The following is a 17,387-nucleotide window of genomic DNA, read 5'->3' on the forward strand; positions in this document are numbered from 1 at the left end:
ATGTATATAGTTGGCAACCGAAAATGACCAAATTATAGTTATTATAACTACAGAGGGTAGAAATTACCATTAAAAAACGATTTAAACAATCATAATTATATTCTATCATAATTATATATCATAATTATATGAGTCATAACGGCTCATTGTAATATTTATAAAGAATATGTGTCTTAATATTCTCAATTACTTGGACAAAAATGCAATAGCACAAATTTTATGTCACAATTTAATGAAATTTTTAATTACACTGTACGTGTAAATTGTTCGATACACCATAAATGAAATAAATAACGCATACTATCGCAGTTGTTTTAAAATCGTATAATTAAAAAACACAGTTTTTGAATCTGATAAAAATCGTGTTAAGACTAAGTACAGATCTTAAATCTTTAAGCTAATATCATTTTATTTGTTCATGTACAGATAAGGTAAATTTATCGACATTAAACGAGTCTATCTGAGCACCGGAAATATTATATGACGCGCAGTTACATTTCATCTCAACTTCAATTAACATCAATACTTTTATCGTTGCGTCATTTTCAAATCAATTTGCGAAATGTGAAAAATTTTGTAACGTGAAATACGATCCTAAATCACGTCGCTTGTAAGATTGTTATTTAAGATATAATAAGGAAATCTTTGATAGTGCAATTAATGTTATAAAATTGTACAGTTTGATGAATACTAAGAATTCCGGAATTAAATATCTTTGCATTTATTGAAAAAATATTTTGAGAAGTGTATGATCGAAAATTTTTTCAATTTAAATAAACATACATCACAGATATAGTTGTAAGGTACGAAACTTATTCTGCAAAAGAGTAAAAATAACAATAATGGAAGATAAAAACCAAAGCGAGGTACTCACAATAAAAGATCCAACAAAAATAATAAAGTCTAACGAACCAACCAACGTCGCACCATTAAAATTGAAAGTGTATAAAAAGAGGTGGCTAATGCTAATCATCTACATGATTTATTCTGGAGTAAATACTTCTCAATGGATAGAATACTCGATTATAACTAACGTAGTTACTAGGTATCATATTTTCTTCAAAATATGAACAATTTTGAACGAAAAAGTTTCAATGCCCTTTTTTGTATTATTTAGATATTATGGAGTGTCTTCGATGATGGTTGATTGGACCTCGATGTTGTACATGGCACTTTACGCGACGTTTATATTTCCAGCGTCGTACGTGACAGACAAATGTGGTCTGCGGTGGACCACCATCATAGGTGCCAGTATTAACTGTCTGGGTGCCTGGATAAAAACGTTTTCCATTCAATCCGACCGATTTTACATTGTTTTCATTGGCCAATCGATAGTCGCACTCGCGCAGGTTACATCTCCTAATTAACTTTATTAATCTCTAAAAATATTGATATCGTTGTAACTTTTTCCCCTCCTCCTTTATGTTACTCTATATTCTCTGCCATATTTATTTAAAAAGTAATAATTAGTTTATTCTATATTAGACTATGGTCTTGCCGTTACCAGGACGCTTGGCCGCGCAATGGTTTCCTCCTACGCAACTTTCGACAGCCACATCTTTGGGTATTTTTGGCACTCAATTGGGAATAGCGTTGGGTTTTCTTTTAGGGCCTATAATAGTGAAAAATCACAACAATCTGGATGACATCGGAAAAGATTTAACACGTTTATGCTGGATGATCGCAATCGTCAGCACAATTGTACTCGCTCTTGTGCTTACATGTAAATTTAACATCTATTACTAATAGAACAAGTAGTAGTTTGCCAGTATACGTGATTAATTCTCATATAAAATGGAAGAGATCTGAGCTATATGAAAAATGTTTTTCTAGTTTCTTTATATTCTCCCACATATAGGAAATCATTCTTTAACTTAATAAAATAGTGAAGAACTAAAATTATGCTTGTATTGCATATATTAATATAAAATTAATATTTTTGTGTACGCTATGTTAACTTTGGTAGAGATTTGAATGTGTCTTTTAGACAATGATTTATGAGTGATGTTAAACCGAAGTAATTTCCTATAAATATTAATTAAATCTTACAAGTATTTAAAAAACTGTCCTTCTATCCAAAATTATATCTCAAAATTTGGTAAAACTGTATTTTAGGTGTATTTATGCCGTTCCCCATTTAATTCTTGTGGGAATCACTCAGAATATTCTCCCCTACAACATATCTAAATGCAGATTTACCCAAATTTTTAACGTAGTTAAATTTTCTGATACAACTGATAACCATTTTAATCTCGGTCCCTTTATTCGCGTTTTTACATTTATTTTTCTCAGCTGCGAAGTGAATACAAGTTAAATGTAACGTACCTGTGAATTTTAACTTTCAATTCAATAATACAACTGTAATATTACACACGTGTTACATTACAGTTATATTGTTGAATGGGAAAGTACATCTAACAGATACGTTACATCTAACTTTGTGTTTACTGAATAACCACACATACACACACACACACACACACACACACACAAGCAGAAAAGAAGAGGAAGAACAATAAATCGCTAAATAATTAAAATCGCTCACACCCCAGAAAGATTATCACGTTTTAATCTTCTCAATGTGCTTACGTATCAGTATTTCAGAACGGACCGAAACTACCGCCGAGCGAGACGCGGGCATTGCAAAAATTGAATCGAACGGAGAAAAGAGAGGAATTCATAGGGCCGATTAAAAGGCTTTGCAGAAACAAAAACTACATCATGCTCTGTAATTCCTATGGTTTGAACGTCGGCGTGTTAAATGCTGTGTCTACATTACTCAATCAGATATTCCTCACACACTTCGAGGTGAACAAATGAATCTCGATGCAGCAGATCAAACATTATTAAAAATAGAGAAATTCGAAAAAATATTTATAAATTGATGTCAGCAATATCTAAATATATTTTTATATATTTTTATACTCGTATCTGAAGGCAAAATGTATATGTATGATAACAAATATGTTTTAGAATGGAGAAGAAGATGCAGGCAGAATTGGTTTAGCCATAATTCTTACCGGTATGGCCGGTTCTGTTAGTTTTGGTATCATTCTTGATAAAACGCATAAATTCAAGTAAGAAAAATATTTGCAAATGTTTCATAAATTTAAATTCAAATTTAAATTTAATTTTACCAAATTATTTCCCAATTTAATGTATATTTCCCAATTTAAATTTACTTTATCCTAAATCATACGCTAAAAACATTGGCAACGATTTATATTTTCAATTTTTAGACAAACTGCCATGACTGTATATTTTCTTACATTTTGTGGCCAAATATTATTCACGGTGTTTACTTGCATGGGTATAAAATGGATGGTATACGTGTCAGCGATTTTCTTAGGGTAACATATTGACATTCATATTTATGACCATATTAAAAATATTAATATTTCAAAAATGTATTGTGTAAAACAATAGAAGTTAATCTTCTAACAATTTAGTAAAATGTAATTGTTTCTTTCACTGTTTTTATTAAGGTCTTTTTTTCAATGCATATCAAACAAATTGTGAAATTATGATAAAAAAAACAATTGTAGAATATAATCATATTCATTTAAGACCATTTTATTACATTTTATTTGATATATTTTAAACGTTATCCATCAAAAGTCTTAGGGCACATTTATTACATTCCATTATACATTACAGGTACTTTATGTCGGGATACCTGGCAATGGGATTTGATTTGTGCACCGAATTTACGTATCCAGAGTCGGAAAATATACCTGCGGGACTTCTCAACATAACATCCAGCATTTACGGCATTATACTGATTATATCGTTAGGATTATTAATGAACACGTACGGCGACATTCCGGTGCATATCGGCTTATGCTTGGCTTTGCTGCTCGGTTTCATTTTGACCGCTATAACAAAAGACGAGCAGAGACGACAAGACGCGAGAAAGAAGGCTCAGTATGAAGGAATCGCAAGAATTGAAAAGAATGTCGATGACGTGCCAGAAATGACTCAACTAACTTATAGCATTACTTAATTGTCACAAATTACCTTATTAAATCTTTCAATGTCAATAAATTTCGAAACCAATATAATTTTATCCATGTTCTAATTTTTATCAATGTTTCCTAAATAATATATTATAATAAAATAGCTAAAAAAAGATTCATCTCACAATGTGTACACAGATGAAAATTACACGTTACTTTTTAAAAGAACCGTATGTTAATCTTCTTTTTTTTTACAAAATGAATTCTGCCAACAAGTAATATGGCATACCTTAATATTACCTCTACCATAAAACGGAATGAGATTTCTCCAACAAGATTGACTTTACAGTTTAGTAAAAAAAAATATAACACCACATAGTAACATTGATAAAATGACCAACGTATCTTGCGTAACATCGAAATTAAAATTTGACAATTTATCTTTTTAGAAATTATAAATGATCATCAATTTATCTTGACTTTTAATTAATTGTACTTAACATTTCGGTATAATATTTCATTTTACGCATTGAGAGAAAAAGTCTTTGGTATTTGTAACTATAATTACTACCATAAATACGATTCTGACTGCCATAGTATTAGTATGCCCGTTCGATTTAAGCTCTGGAGTCAAAACGCGAAGTCATCGACGAAAAAAATCTAATATAAGATTTCAAAGACTGTGAAGTGTTGATAAGCGTCACACACTCAGATGTGTATCAATATTTTACAGTGCCCGAAGTCTTACACATTGAATTTATTCGTTGATGGGTTTGCGTTTTGACTCCGGAGCTAAAATTGGACCTTGATATTAGTAGATGTATAATACTGTAATAGTAACTATATGTATAATCCTATATTATATATATATATATATATTGGTTGATAGCTGGCAAACAAAAATTACTATAATTATAGTTATTATAAGCATAAAAATGATTAAATTTACCATAAAAAACGATTTTAATAACTATAATTATACAATATTGCGCTAGAGTATAATATACAATAATATACATAAATTCAATCAGTTCTGTACGTTTCAACTCCGTTTTGAGCCATCTTCAGCAACAGGAAACTATTAAAACTTTAACGTATCAGCGAGAAAATATAAGAAGCTGAGTTATGAATTGCAACGTCATAAATCTAGCGTTTCTAAATGTAAATCCAAGTGCAAACCATGTAGTGAAAAGCGACCATCCTTAACTTTATCAAAAGTTATACACAACAGTTTCATGGCTGAGTGGTAGTGGATTACCAATCTCTAGATTAAGAAAAGAGTTTGTCGTACAGAACTGATTGAATTTATGTATGTTATTCTATATTATACTCTAGCGCAATATTATTCTAGTGCCGACTCTAACGCCTCATGATTTATATTGTTACTCATTCTATTAATTAAAGGAGTCCTTAAACTAATTATTACTTCAATTTATTATTGTTATATAATTATACAGTCGTATCAGCTCTTCGTATAATTTATATCGAACTATTGTCTCATATTCCCAATTGCTTGAACAGAAATGCAATAGCACATATTTTATGTCGCAATGTAAGGCATTTTATATTTACACTATATGTGTGTAAATTATTCGATACCACAAGAATAAAATAAATAACGCACAATATCGCACAGTTATTTTAAAAACGTACAAAAATGCTGCTTCTGAATCTGATAAAAATCGTGATAAGACTAAGTACGGATCTTTTCAGATCTGCAAGCTAATAATGTTACTTTATTTGTTCATGTATAGATAAGGTAAATTTGTCGCGTGACATTAAACGAGTCTATCTGTGCAACGAAATATTATATATATCGCTCGCAGTTACATTTCATCTCAATTCGCGCAATGTGAACAATTTTGTAACGTAAAATACGATTCCAAATCACGCCGCTTATAAAATCATTATGCAAGATTTAACGAGGAAATCTTTGACAGTGTAATTAATGGTACAAAATTGTACAATTTGATATATTCTACGCATTTCGGAACTAAATGCCTTTGCACTTATTGAAAATGAATTTGAAGAAAAATGTAGGATTTCAATTTTTTCAATTTAAATAGATATATAATACATCAAAGTTCTACTTTATAGAACTTATTCTGTAAGAGTGAAAATAATAATGGAAGATAAAAGCCAAAGTGAAGTACTCACAAAAAAAGATTCAACAAAAATAACAAGGTCTGGCGAACCAACCGACATCAAACCATTAAAATTGAAAGCGTATAAAAAGAGGTGGCTAATGTTAATTATTTTCATGATTTATGCTGCATCGAATTCTCAATGGATAGAATACTCGATTATAACCAACATAGTTACCAGGTATCATATTTTCCTCAAAATAAGAACAATTTTGAATGTAAAAGTGTCAATGCCCTTTTTTATGTACCATTTAGGTATTACGGAGTGTCTTCGATGATGGTTGACTGGACCTCGATGTCGTTCATGGCATTTTACATAGCGTTTATATTTCCAGCGTCATACGTGACAGACAAATGCGGTCTGCGATGGACCATCACCATAGGCGCCGGTCTTAACTGTCTTGGTGCCTGGATAAAAATATTGTCCATTCAACCCGATAGGTTCTATGTTGCTTTCATCGGTCATTCGATAGTCGCTCTTGCGCAGGTTATATCTCTTAATTTATTTTATTAATCTCTATAAAAAATCTTGATATTATTACAACTTTTTCCCCTCCTCCTTTTTTATATCATTACTCTGTATTCTTTGCAATTTATTTAGAGAGTAATAATCATTTCATTTTGTATTAGACTACAGTCTTACCGATACCAGGACGATTGGCCGCGCAATGGTTTCCTCCTACCCAAATCTCGACCGCCACATCTTTGGGTATTTTCGGTAATCAATTTGGAGTAGCGTTGTATTTTCTTTTAGGACCTGTTATAGTGAAAAATCACGACAATTTGGATAACATCGGCAAAGATTTGTCACGTTTATGCTGGATGGTCGCAATCGTCTGCACAATTGCATTCGCTCTCGTGCTTACATGTAGGTTCATCATCTATTACTAATAGAACAAGTAATAGTTCGCCAGTATAAGTGTTTAATTCTCTAAAATTAAACAGATCTGAGCTGATACGAAAAATGTTTTCCTAATTTCTTTATACTCTCCCACACATGGGAAACCAATTTTTAATTTAATAAAATAATAAAGAATCAAAATTATATATTTGTATTACATATATTAAAATTTATAGTTTTGTGTGCCTACGCAATGTGTTAACTTTGGTAAATGAGATTTGAATATGTCTTTTAAACAACCATTTATAATTAATGTCCGTTAAGCCGAAGTAATCCCTTCTAAATATTAATTGAAAAAACTATCCTTCAATATATATCTATCAAATTTTTAAAGTTAAATTTTCCAATACAGCCGATAATCCACTTTAATCTCAATCCCTTTATCCGGATTTTATTTTTATTTATCCTAGCTATATAATCACACACAAAGAGACGAGAAGAGGAGGAAGGACGAACCGTTAATTAATTAAAGATCGCTCACACCCCAGGAAAAATTATCGCGTTTTAATCTTCTCAATGTGCTTTTGTATCAGTATTTCAGAACGAACCAAAACTACCGCCGAGCGAGACACGGGCATTGCAAAAAATAAATCGGACGAAGAAAAGAGAGGAATTTGTGGAGCCGATTAAAGGGCTTTGCAGAAACAAAAACTTTATCATGCTCTGTAATTCCTATGGTTTGAACACTGGCGTATTTATTGCTGTGTCTACATTACTTAATCAGATATTTCTCGCACACTTCGAGGTGAGCAACATCTAAAAACGTTTTCATATATTGTATTTTTGCAAATATATCTAAAGACAAAATATATGTATGATCGCTCATGTATTTTAGAATGGAGAAGAAGATGCAGGCAGAATTGGTTTAGCCATAATTCTCACCGGTATGGCCGGTTCGATTAGTTTTGGTATCATCCTTGATAAAACGCATAAGTACAAGTAAGAAAAAAGTTACAATTGTCTGACAAAGTCAATTAAAATTTGCTTTATCCTAAATCATGCGTTGGAAAAATTAGCAATAATTTATATTTTTTATTTTCAGACAAACTGCCATGATTGTATATTTTCTTACATTCTGTTGTCAAGTATTATTCGCGATATTTACGTGTATGGGTATAAAATGGATGGTGTATGTGTCGGCGATTTTCTTAGGGTAACATATCGACATTCATATTTATTCCCATATTAAAAATATTAATATTTCAAAAATGTATTGTGTAAAGCAATAGAAGTTCATCTTTTAACAATTTAATAAAATGAAATTGTTGCTCTTACAGTTCTTATTAACATTTAAGGTCCTTTCAATGCATCAAGTTGTGATATAAAGCAATTGTAAAATTTTATATTTATTAGATTCTTTTTATTACATTTTATTTGATATATTTTAAACATCATCTGTCCAAAATCTTAGTATCTATTACATTCTATTATTCATTACAGATACTTTATGTCGGGATATCTAACCATGGGATATGATTTGTGCACCGAATTTACGTATCCAGAATTGGAAAATATATCTGCAGGAGTTCTCAATATAACAACCAGCCTTTACAGCATTATACTCATTATATCATTAGGATTATTAATGAACACGTACGGCGACATTCCGGTGCACATCGGCTTATGCTTGGTTTTGTTGCTCGGTTTCATTTTGACCGCTATAACAAAAGATGAGCAGAGGCGACAAAACGCGAGGAAGAAGGCTCAGTATGAAGGAATCGCGAGAATTGAAAAGAATGTCGATAGTGTTCCAGAAAGATTCAACTAATCTATAGCATTATTTAATAGGCATAATATTAAATCGAATAATGGTCGCGTTCAGCAAACTCAACTGTTGCCGAGTGGATCTGTGAGCGCTGGTTGCTATTGGTGTATTCTTTTAGATCATCCAATAGCGCTCATGAATCTGCTTTACAACAGTTGAGTCTGCTGCGACTATTATTAAATCTTTCGATACTAATAACTAATGAGTTTCTAATAAGATACCAATAACTAATAAGTTTTTAATAAGTTCCTAAACCGATATGATTTTATTTATGTTCTAATTTTTATTAATATTTCACCTCCTAAATAATATAGATACAATAAAATCGCTAAAAAATTAATCTCACATTGTATGCGCAGATGAAAATTACACGTTGCTTTTTGCGAGATCTGTATATTAAATCTTTTTTCTTTAAAAAGAATTTTTCCTAACATGTAATATGGCATACGTTGATATTGCCTCTACCATAAAACGGAACGAGATTACTCCAACAAGATTAACTTTACAGTATGGTAGAAAAAAGGATTTAGCACCATATAACATCCTTAACAAAATAAGCAACGAGAATCTTGCGTAACATTGAAATTAATTCTTCTTCTTAAAAATTGTAAATGATCACCAATTCGTCTTAACTTTTACTTAATGATACTTAACATTTTGATATATTTCGTTTTACGCATGATATAATTAATTTAAAATAGCAAACAACCGTCACTGTAACAGGTACGTCACTTTTAGCATTTCCACAAATCTCTTGTTCAAGCTTTTATACAAACATATAATACAAAAAGTGACATAAATCATATATTGTGAAAAATGAGAATTACAAATAAAATACGAACACAAAATAACAAATGATAGAACGGGCATATTTCAATAGAATTTTAAAATATATTTTAAGCAATTTAAATATGAATAAAAATTCATATTAAATATAGTTAAACGGTGACAAAATATGTATAAATTTCTCATATTTTATACAACGATAAAACATATGTTATATAAAGCTTGAAGCTTATCGGTAATCAGTATTGATCACGAAAGAGAAAATATATTATATTTGTTATATAAACATTATTTTCCCACTGCGAAGCAATATTTTCTCTGTCAGAATCTCCTTTTTTTTCTCTCTCTCTCTGTCGAATATGTTATGCAGATTTTAATCTTTTAAATACTAAAAAAGTTCTATCTTGTGGTAATTGTCTTCAAACATCTCGTCGAAAGATAATATAGAAACGCAAAAGCCATATGGATTCCGCCACGCGCACATCGATGAATAGAAGAAGCCATTTCGAGCGTTAACGCGAAATCTTTATCGACAAAGAGGAGGACAACCTCAGCGTTGTTTTTAGATATCACAAAGCCATGGAAATGAACGCCACATAATACTCTGCATTTGACGTGTGACATGACCGACGCGTCTACCACTTGTTACTCGATCAGAATACTTGATATACTCAATCAGAGGACAAAAGTTCTCTCGACACCCGGACTATTATATCGCATTCGATCAATCCGACACTCATGTCGTCTGTCTGCGACAGCGTTGTTATCTCGATTTCGCGAGTCGCACGATAGCGCACCGCTCGTCTTTTCTATTTATCTTTCGTCGGCGAATACGACAAGAAAGTAAGTTGAACGTCAAAATTTTTCAGAAAGAAATTATTTCCCTCCTCTTATTTGCAGTAAATATCTGCACGCAGATGTGCGCTAGCAGTAACTTTACGTGCAAACATTTCTACATCTTAAGGGAATTTTACATTTGTGTATTTTTGTCAAAGGCTGCAGGATAAAAAAGTTTCCGGATCTTTCTATCCTATAACCAATCAACAGGCTAGAAAAATTTGTCGTAGACAAAAAAAGTTTACGAAGAAGTAAAAGAAATATTAGAAAATGAGTCTAACTGCACTAAAGAATTCTGGTTGAAAAAAATGGACTTTTCTCTGATTAAATATATTATAACTCTAATTGAGATAATCAAAATTTTAATTGATATGATCAGTATTTTGATTAAATCAAAGATTAAATCATTTGTTATTCTTCTTGTGGTTTTCGTCAATTTTCAAAAATTGAACCGAAAAAATAATAATCGATTCCAGTTTCATATTGAAGAAATTCTCTCTAATTCAGATTTAATTAAAATATATCTTCTATATTAAGTGTGATGGGTGTAAAGTAAATGATAAGAAGATAGAGATTTAAAATAAGACAAGTTCAATAGAATGAAAACCTTAAAAGCGAATTTCACGAGCAAGTGCCTCATCATAAGCTGTGATGTGCGATCTACGACATGCGTCAGTCGGCAAGTTCTAAGTACAAGTCAGAATTCTAATTAACGTCGTCACTCAACATCACTGTCAAATCGGCGATTAATTCGCGCGCCACGTTTCTGAATCGTTCCGAACGAATTTATATAGGCAGACGAGCAGCAATCTTACGAATTCATAAGGTATGCATTACAGTTGCGCGCGTGATCTTAAATTCCAGACACGTCCTTAATTCATGCAAACCATTACAACACCCGCTACTACAATGAATGTGTTCCCGCTTCCATGCCTAAACCACCCAAATAGTGAAAAACATTAATCTAGCTCTCACCAATGGACACGCATGTGCATACGTTATTATTATCATCTAAATTAATTTCCATTCTTAGAATAATTATACAAATCGATAAAAACTAACTAACATTTCTGTATAATTATAGCAATTTCTGACATAATTATAACACTCTTCTTATTATTAGAGTACCTATTATGGAACTTGTTTAAAATGGACTCTGATCAAAATTATTCCATCTTCCCTAGGAAACATAATAGAAATTTAGAGAATAATTGAACAATTTCGATCGGAATTTATTTATTTATTCCAAATAATTCCATAATTTAATGTGTCTAGTTTTGGTTCTAAAATATCTCTAGAAGTGTATATGTGACAAAAATGCAATATATATCATTTAACCTGCATATTTGATCCGGTCTCTATCAAGGGATACATGTGTAAGTATACAACGTTATTATTATTTAAATTAGTCTTCATTCTTAAGATATAGCTTATATAAATCGATAAAAACTATCTGACAAACTAACTAACTTTTCTGATAATTATAGCATCCTTCTTTTTATTATTACTGTCAGACCTAAACTCTAGAAGTAATGCAGAAAAAATGTAATAATTTATCCTACACATATAAACTCGAGAATATTTCATTTCCCTGAAAACTCTGCCGTTGCTTCCTGCGAATTCGAATGCAGTGCTTATCAGCATTCAAATCGTTAATTTGGTACGCGATGAGAAACACACCGCGGAATATATTCTATCGCGATAGTAAAACGTATTTACAGATATCTGTTCATGTATACCAACGTATACGTAACATTTCACGGCGGCAACTCAGATATGAAAATTCGACAGTTATAAGAGAATACAAACGTGCCAAGGAACACACGCTCGATCATATTTGATTCGTCTTGCGCCACGACTTTTATACTGTTCCGTTTCCTCAAAGCGAAACGAAACCAATTGAATCGTAAGTTCGACGTAAAATTGACATATATCCAGAATATAACAACAGAGACGTCATTTCGCCCCGCCGCGAACATTCTTAACACGTAATATGAGTATCGTATTACGAAACGACAGCGAAACGAAAAACGAAATCGTTTTCGTCTTCACCTTGTTTCGTATTCACGAAGCTTAGGCACCGATCTGATACATCGGTAGTTTCGCATATAAAGACAGAATCGGGGGTTCAGCAAAGACCAGTCCGAAGTTTTTCGGTGTACGTCTAGCAGCGATATTAACATTGGCAAAAATGAGGGAAACGGTAAAAAAATAGTATAAGGGCCATAACACACAAAAAACTTAAAGCAGTAAGACGTAAGCAATAAGGAAATCAACATGTTGGACTGGCTTACGTTATGGCCTTACGGACTCTACTGTGATTGATCCATTCGCTTATTGCTTACGTTTTACTGCTTAAATTTTTTTGTGTGCCATGGCCCTAACACTGTTAAATATCAAAGGAGCAATGGTAACCCAATCGCTTGAGTTGAATAACCTTTTAGGAGATAAATGCCTTTTAACGCGGTCCAGCTGAATCTTAAATGCTTGTATAATTCTGTGTGAATTTATATACTACATATGTAATCCTTTAAACTGTGCGCCGAAATGATTTTTTAGTCTTGAAACGCAAACTCCATTGAACTACTGCAGTAACAAATGTTAAATTGACTAGCAATTATACAAGCTAGAATTATACAAGCACTTAAGATCCAGCAAGACTGTTAAAAGGCATTTATCTCCTATTGGTTGTGTATTCACATCTACGGTCTTATGAAATTCTTAGTTTAATATTAAATAATATTTCGTTATTTTTAAGTTCCATGTGTGTCAAAATGTAAATCAATTCATTTGTGGTTACTTTCAAAGTAAATGTTCATAATGTTATGCACTTAATAAATAATAAATTAAATTTGAATCAAATTTAATACATTTTTCTGAGTTAAATTGTTTAACTCCATTCAGTCACAATAAGTTGAAATCATATGTAGAAGTAGCAGTAGCGATTCATAGAAATGATATTTTTAATAACTCAAATTGAATATAATTAAACATTATGAATTTAACAACGTATTCCATTGGTTTCCCGCAAAAATATTCGAAGCGTGTATTTCTCTCACTGCCAAAGAACTTTCGTGAGTTAACTTTTGTGTGATTAACTTTAATCTGATTGCTTTAATTATAATAAATTATATTGAAGAAGAGAATAGCGACCTGTAGAAATAATTAAAAATCACTTAAGTTGAGTATAATGGGTCATAATAAATTTAATAGTATATTTTATTTGCTTCCCGCAAAGATATTCGACGCATGTATTTCTCTCATTACCGAAGAAACTGTTAATGGCCTCGTTAAACTGCGGATCTGGCACACCAAGGAACATCGTGAACAATATGATCGCCCCCCGGATAATGATAGTAACGCAATAACAGTGCGCAAGTGCTTTTGCCAAGAGTTCTGATCCGCTGCTGGCGAAACGGCGAGATACATATATAGATAATTGCTTTTCGTCATGAACAAAACGTTCTCTGTAACTGATGAAATGTTATTTACAAGTTTTTAAATTTACATAAATTTTACTAAATACATTGCATTCTATTTGCTAAACTAAATCGTGTTAAACTTCTGTATAAAAAGATTATAATTTAAATACTTATTCTATTTTTCATTCATTTAAAATACATATAATGTGTGCCTTAAATAAATGAATTTACTTTAGATGATGAACATTGTTAAAAAGAAACAACTTTCGATATTCGTGAAATAAATAAGCGGACATTGGACAAACGAATGGAAATAACGGTTCGACCATTCGAGTGCATGTCACATCGTCTCTTTTTATTTAAACTAAATCGATTCTCTGTATTTTTTTTCAGCTCATCCTCATCTTCCTTTATATCGGACTAGCGGTGACATCAGATTTATCAGGGTATAAGCCCAGAGGTTGGCGTCCTAATGGCCGGCATTTTAATCCCTATAACAATCGATTGCATGCGTATTACGATGCACCGGGATTACAAAGCTACGAACCTCCAGATACCGCAGCTAGCTATCGTGACCCGTTATTCACCACGACCACGACCATGCGGCCACGAACCACCACTGTAAAAACCACGACAACACCTCGCAGCAGGGAACCCACGACAGCGCCGAACGAACAATCCGAGGACGATTTCGAGACGACGAATCCGGCTCTAGCGATCGCAAATTCTTTCGCGTTTAATCGGCCTGTGTACGTCTACAATACCTTCCCTTTTCTACCGGCTCAAATTATTGTATAGATAATAATACAAAATGAAGAATAAATTAATAATATGGCTCAATAAGAATAAATCAATAAATAAAAGAACTGCGAGCCAATTAAAATTTAAAGAATATTTAATTGGCTCGTAACCCTGCTTTTATTTATTGATAAAATGAAGAGTATCTGTATCGCGAAATACATATTGAATGAATAACGAAAATGTTTATCCCATCCCCCCCTTTCACTGATGTGTATATATTAGAAATGTATATATCACTGCTATGTATATTTATACCAGTAATATAATACTGATGTGTATACAAATTTATTATCAATGATCCAATTATTGAAACAGAGACTTTCATGTTTGTAACTTCGAGAACCAAAACATCCAATTGTTTTTTCATATCGAATCTCTTACAAATGTACAAGAGATGTTATTATATGTAGAGAGAGTTATTATACAAGAATTTACACAAAAATGAAAAAGTATTTTTTACCTGAATAGAAGTAACAAACATCTATTTAAGGATTAGTATGAATTATTCGATATTTTAAGAAAAAATTAGTACCTCTCTCTTATCATGATCGCTAATCATTTCTATTTTTTGTTCCTAATGTTTAAATGTGCCGCTCTCTTATATGGGGTCTACAATAGAAATCATAAGGTCCTAAATCGTAGGAAAACCAATCACACTCCAATATGAGAAGAATAAATAATTATGATTGGGCTTTGTGAACTTGGCACCCGACTTGCACAAATATTTTTTTTTAATTTTTTTTCCGAAAGATTTTCGTATGTAGTTGAATGTTGTAACATTTATTTCTTTGTTTGTAATAGCGCAGAAACAAAGATATCGCGACTTAAAAAAATGTCATCCCCCGACTTTGAAATTAATAAATTTTAAGTATCGTTTCTTATAGAAATTCGTTTGTAGTGAATTGTAATAAAATTATTTCCATTTGTAGTTGCACCATTCGCGAGATATAGTTATTTAAACAATTGTATAAAAATGAATTTTTTTAATTTTCAAAATATCTAGTGCAATTGTTTAAATAACTATATCTCGCGAACGGTGCAACTACAATCGAAAGCAAAATCACTACAAACGATTCTGAATCGAGCCGTGCAAGATTTCAGATATTTTGAAAACAATACACATTTTGATTCGCATATATAAGAAATTTCATCATCTGAATTTACTTTTTCTTACTTCCAAATGAAGAAATAATTCTTTACAAGACTTGAAAAATGTTCACTTTTCTAATAACATGTTTGATTGTATTGTTTTATGTGCAACTTGTCATGTTTAATAGTTTTTTGAAACACTTAATTAAAATGAAACTCACTAATTTTATCATTATTTTTAACATGGGGTTGATGCCTAAGTAGAGTTAACAATCCCTCTCAATTTATATATCTTTATATTGAATAAATGTTTAGTTCGTTATATTCTATATATTTGGTATCATTCAAATATATAGAATATAACTAATTATATATAACTAGTTAACACATAAATAATTCTTACTTCTGACTGGCATCCCAAACTCCCGAACGTCCATGTACGTAATCATCACTCAACTTGTTGAATACTTGATGCGGTTGAAGATGCATAGCCAGCATAGCTCCCGGGAAATTCCATCACATATGTTTTTCATAACTTTTCACAACTTTACACTCACGAAACTTTACAATCGCAAACAAATCATGATATACACAGTATGCAGTACACGAGATTTGTTCGCGTCGCATTTCCATGTCCAATATGCTCCTACTATAGCTCTTATTCACTCCAACGCACTTAATAGAGTGAGGAGCTATAGTAGGAGCATATTGGAGCATGTTGGAGCTTGCAACGCAACAACAAACTTATGACGTAAAAAGATAGGTCAACAGGGTCAAGGGGTCCATTCCCGTGGATCCGCAGTCGTCTAAAGTGATAGCCAATCAGAAATGCCCAAAAATAGGGTGCTATTTCATTTGTATGTTTTGTCGTACGACAAATTTTTCAAGCCTGTTGATTGGCTATGGGACAGAGAGATCCGAGGACCTATCTGTTCTGTACACATTTGTCGTACGACAAACACTCTCAAATGAAATAGCACCCATATACATACATGACATACGTAATTTTATATGAAATATGTCCATACATCCTTTTTTCTCTTGTAAAATTACTTTTTAGTATAATAGAAATAATAATATCAATGTGAAAACAATTAAAAATAATTAAAAGGATAATTTTCGCAATACTTGTTTTAGAAAAAATCAAGTTTGAAGAAATATAAAAAAATTTCTTATGTATAATTATATATAAAATTATGCATAATTGTGTATGAGTAATTTTTTTTCATTTCTCCAAACTTATTTTTTTTTTAAACGAACAATGCGAAAATTATCCCTTTAATTATTTTTAATGTTTTCACATTACTAATATTATTTCTATTACACTAAAAAGTAATTATACAAAAGAAAAAGGGATGTATAAATATGTATGGACATATTTCATATATAATTATACATGTTTAAGAATATTTATACGTGTTTGTGCATATTTATACATATTCATGCATGAAAAATTTTTTATCGGTAACGGCTTTTTACTAGAGAGAAACCGAGAGCGGCCATGCCTGGAATTTAGCTGCAACCTTATTTTGAAGCGCCTCTATCACAAAACGTGGACATTGGGTGCATTCAGTACCACGACCGCTCACTGAGTGAACTCTTGTATCTGTTTGGTCTATATTTTTGGTTCTAACGGAATATGCCAATAAGATGCAAGCGTTCCGTGAGCGGTTGTAGTACTGAATG

General features: G+C 31.7%; 2 protein-coding genes across 2 annotated transcripts in view; both read left to right on the forward strand.

Annotated features, from left to right (window-relative positions):
- LOC108723391 (feline leukemia virus subgroup C receptor-related protein 2) overlaps positions 1-4,047 on the forward strand; it is a 9,623-nt gene extending 5,576 nt beyond the window's left edge. Inside the window, exons 2-8 of the mRNA XM_018449129.1 lie at positions 858-1,045; positions 1,118-1,349; positions 1,486-1,723; positions 2,597-2,808; positions 2,974-3,077; positions 3,240-3,350; positions 3,658-4,047. Of these exons, the coding sequence (XP_018304631.1) occupies positions 858-1,045; positions 1,118-1,349; positions 1,486-1,723; positions 2,597-2,808; positions 2,974-3,077; positions 3,240-3,350; positions 3,658-4,003 (1,431 nt within the window). The 3' untranslated portion in view covers positions 4,004-4,047. The remainder of the gene's footprint in view (positions 1-857; positions 1,046-1,117; positions 1,350-1,485; positions 1,724-2,596; positions 2,809-2,973; positions 3,078-3,239; positions 3,351-3,657) is intronic.
- A 1,769-nt stretch (positions 4,048-5,816) lies between these two features.
- LOC108723392 (feline leukemia virus subgroup C receptor-related protein 2) lies at positions 5,817-14,641 on the forward strand. The gene is made up of 8 exons (XM_018449130.1): positions 5,817-6,281; positions 6,356-6,587; positions 6,731-6,968; positions 7,535-7,746; positions 7,837-7,940; positions 8,044-8,154; positions 8,442-8,748; positions 14,205-14,641. The coding sequence occupies exons 1-8, from the start codon at positions 6,082-6,084 to the stop codon at positions 14,607-14,609; spliced, it is 1,809 nt and encodes a 602-aa protein (XP_018304632.1). The 5' UTR covers positions 5,817-6,081; the 3' UTR covers positions 14,610-14,641.
- The last annotated feature ends 2,746 nt before the right edge of the window (positions 14,642-17,387 follow it).

Source organism: Mycetomoellerius zeteki, unplaced genomic scaffold (assembly GCF_001594055.1).
Source record: "Mycetomoellerius zeteki isolate Tzet28-1 unplaced genomic scaffold, Tzet1.0 scaffold232, whole genome shotgun sequence".
NCBI classification, from domain to species: domain Eukaryota; kingdom Metazoa; phylum Arthropoda; class Insecta; order Hymenoptera; family Formicidae; genus Mycetomoellerius; species Mycetomoellerius zeteki.

Coding starts and splice junctions, on each gene's coding strand:
- LOC108723392 (XM_018449130.1), top strand. CDS start 6,082: ATGGAAGATAAAAGCCAAAGTGAAGTACTCACAAAAAAAGATTCAACA. Junction 6,282..6,355: donor ATAACCAACATAGTTACCAG/GTATCATATTTT, acceptor TGTACCATTTAG/GTATTACGGAGTGTCTTCGA. Junction 7,941..8,043: donor GATAAAACGCATAAGTACAA/GTAAGAAAAAAG, acceptor TTTTATTTTCAG/ACAAACTGCCATGATTGTAT.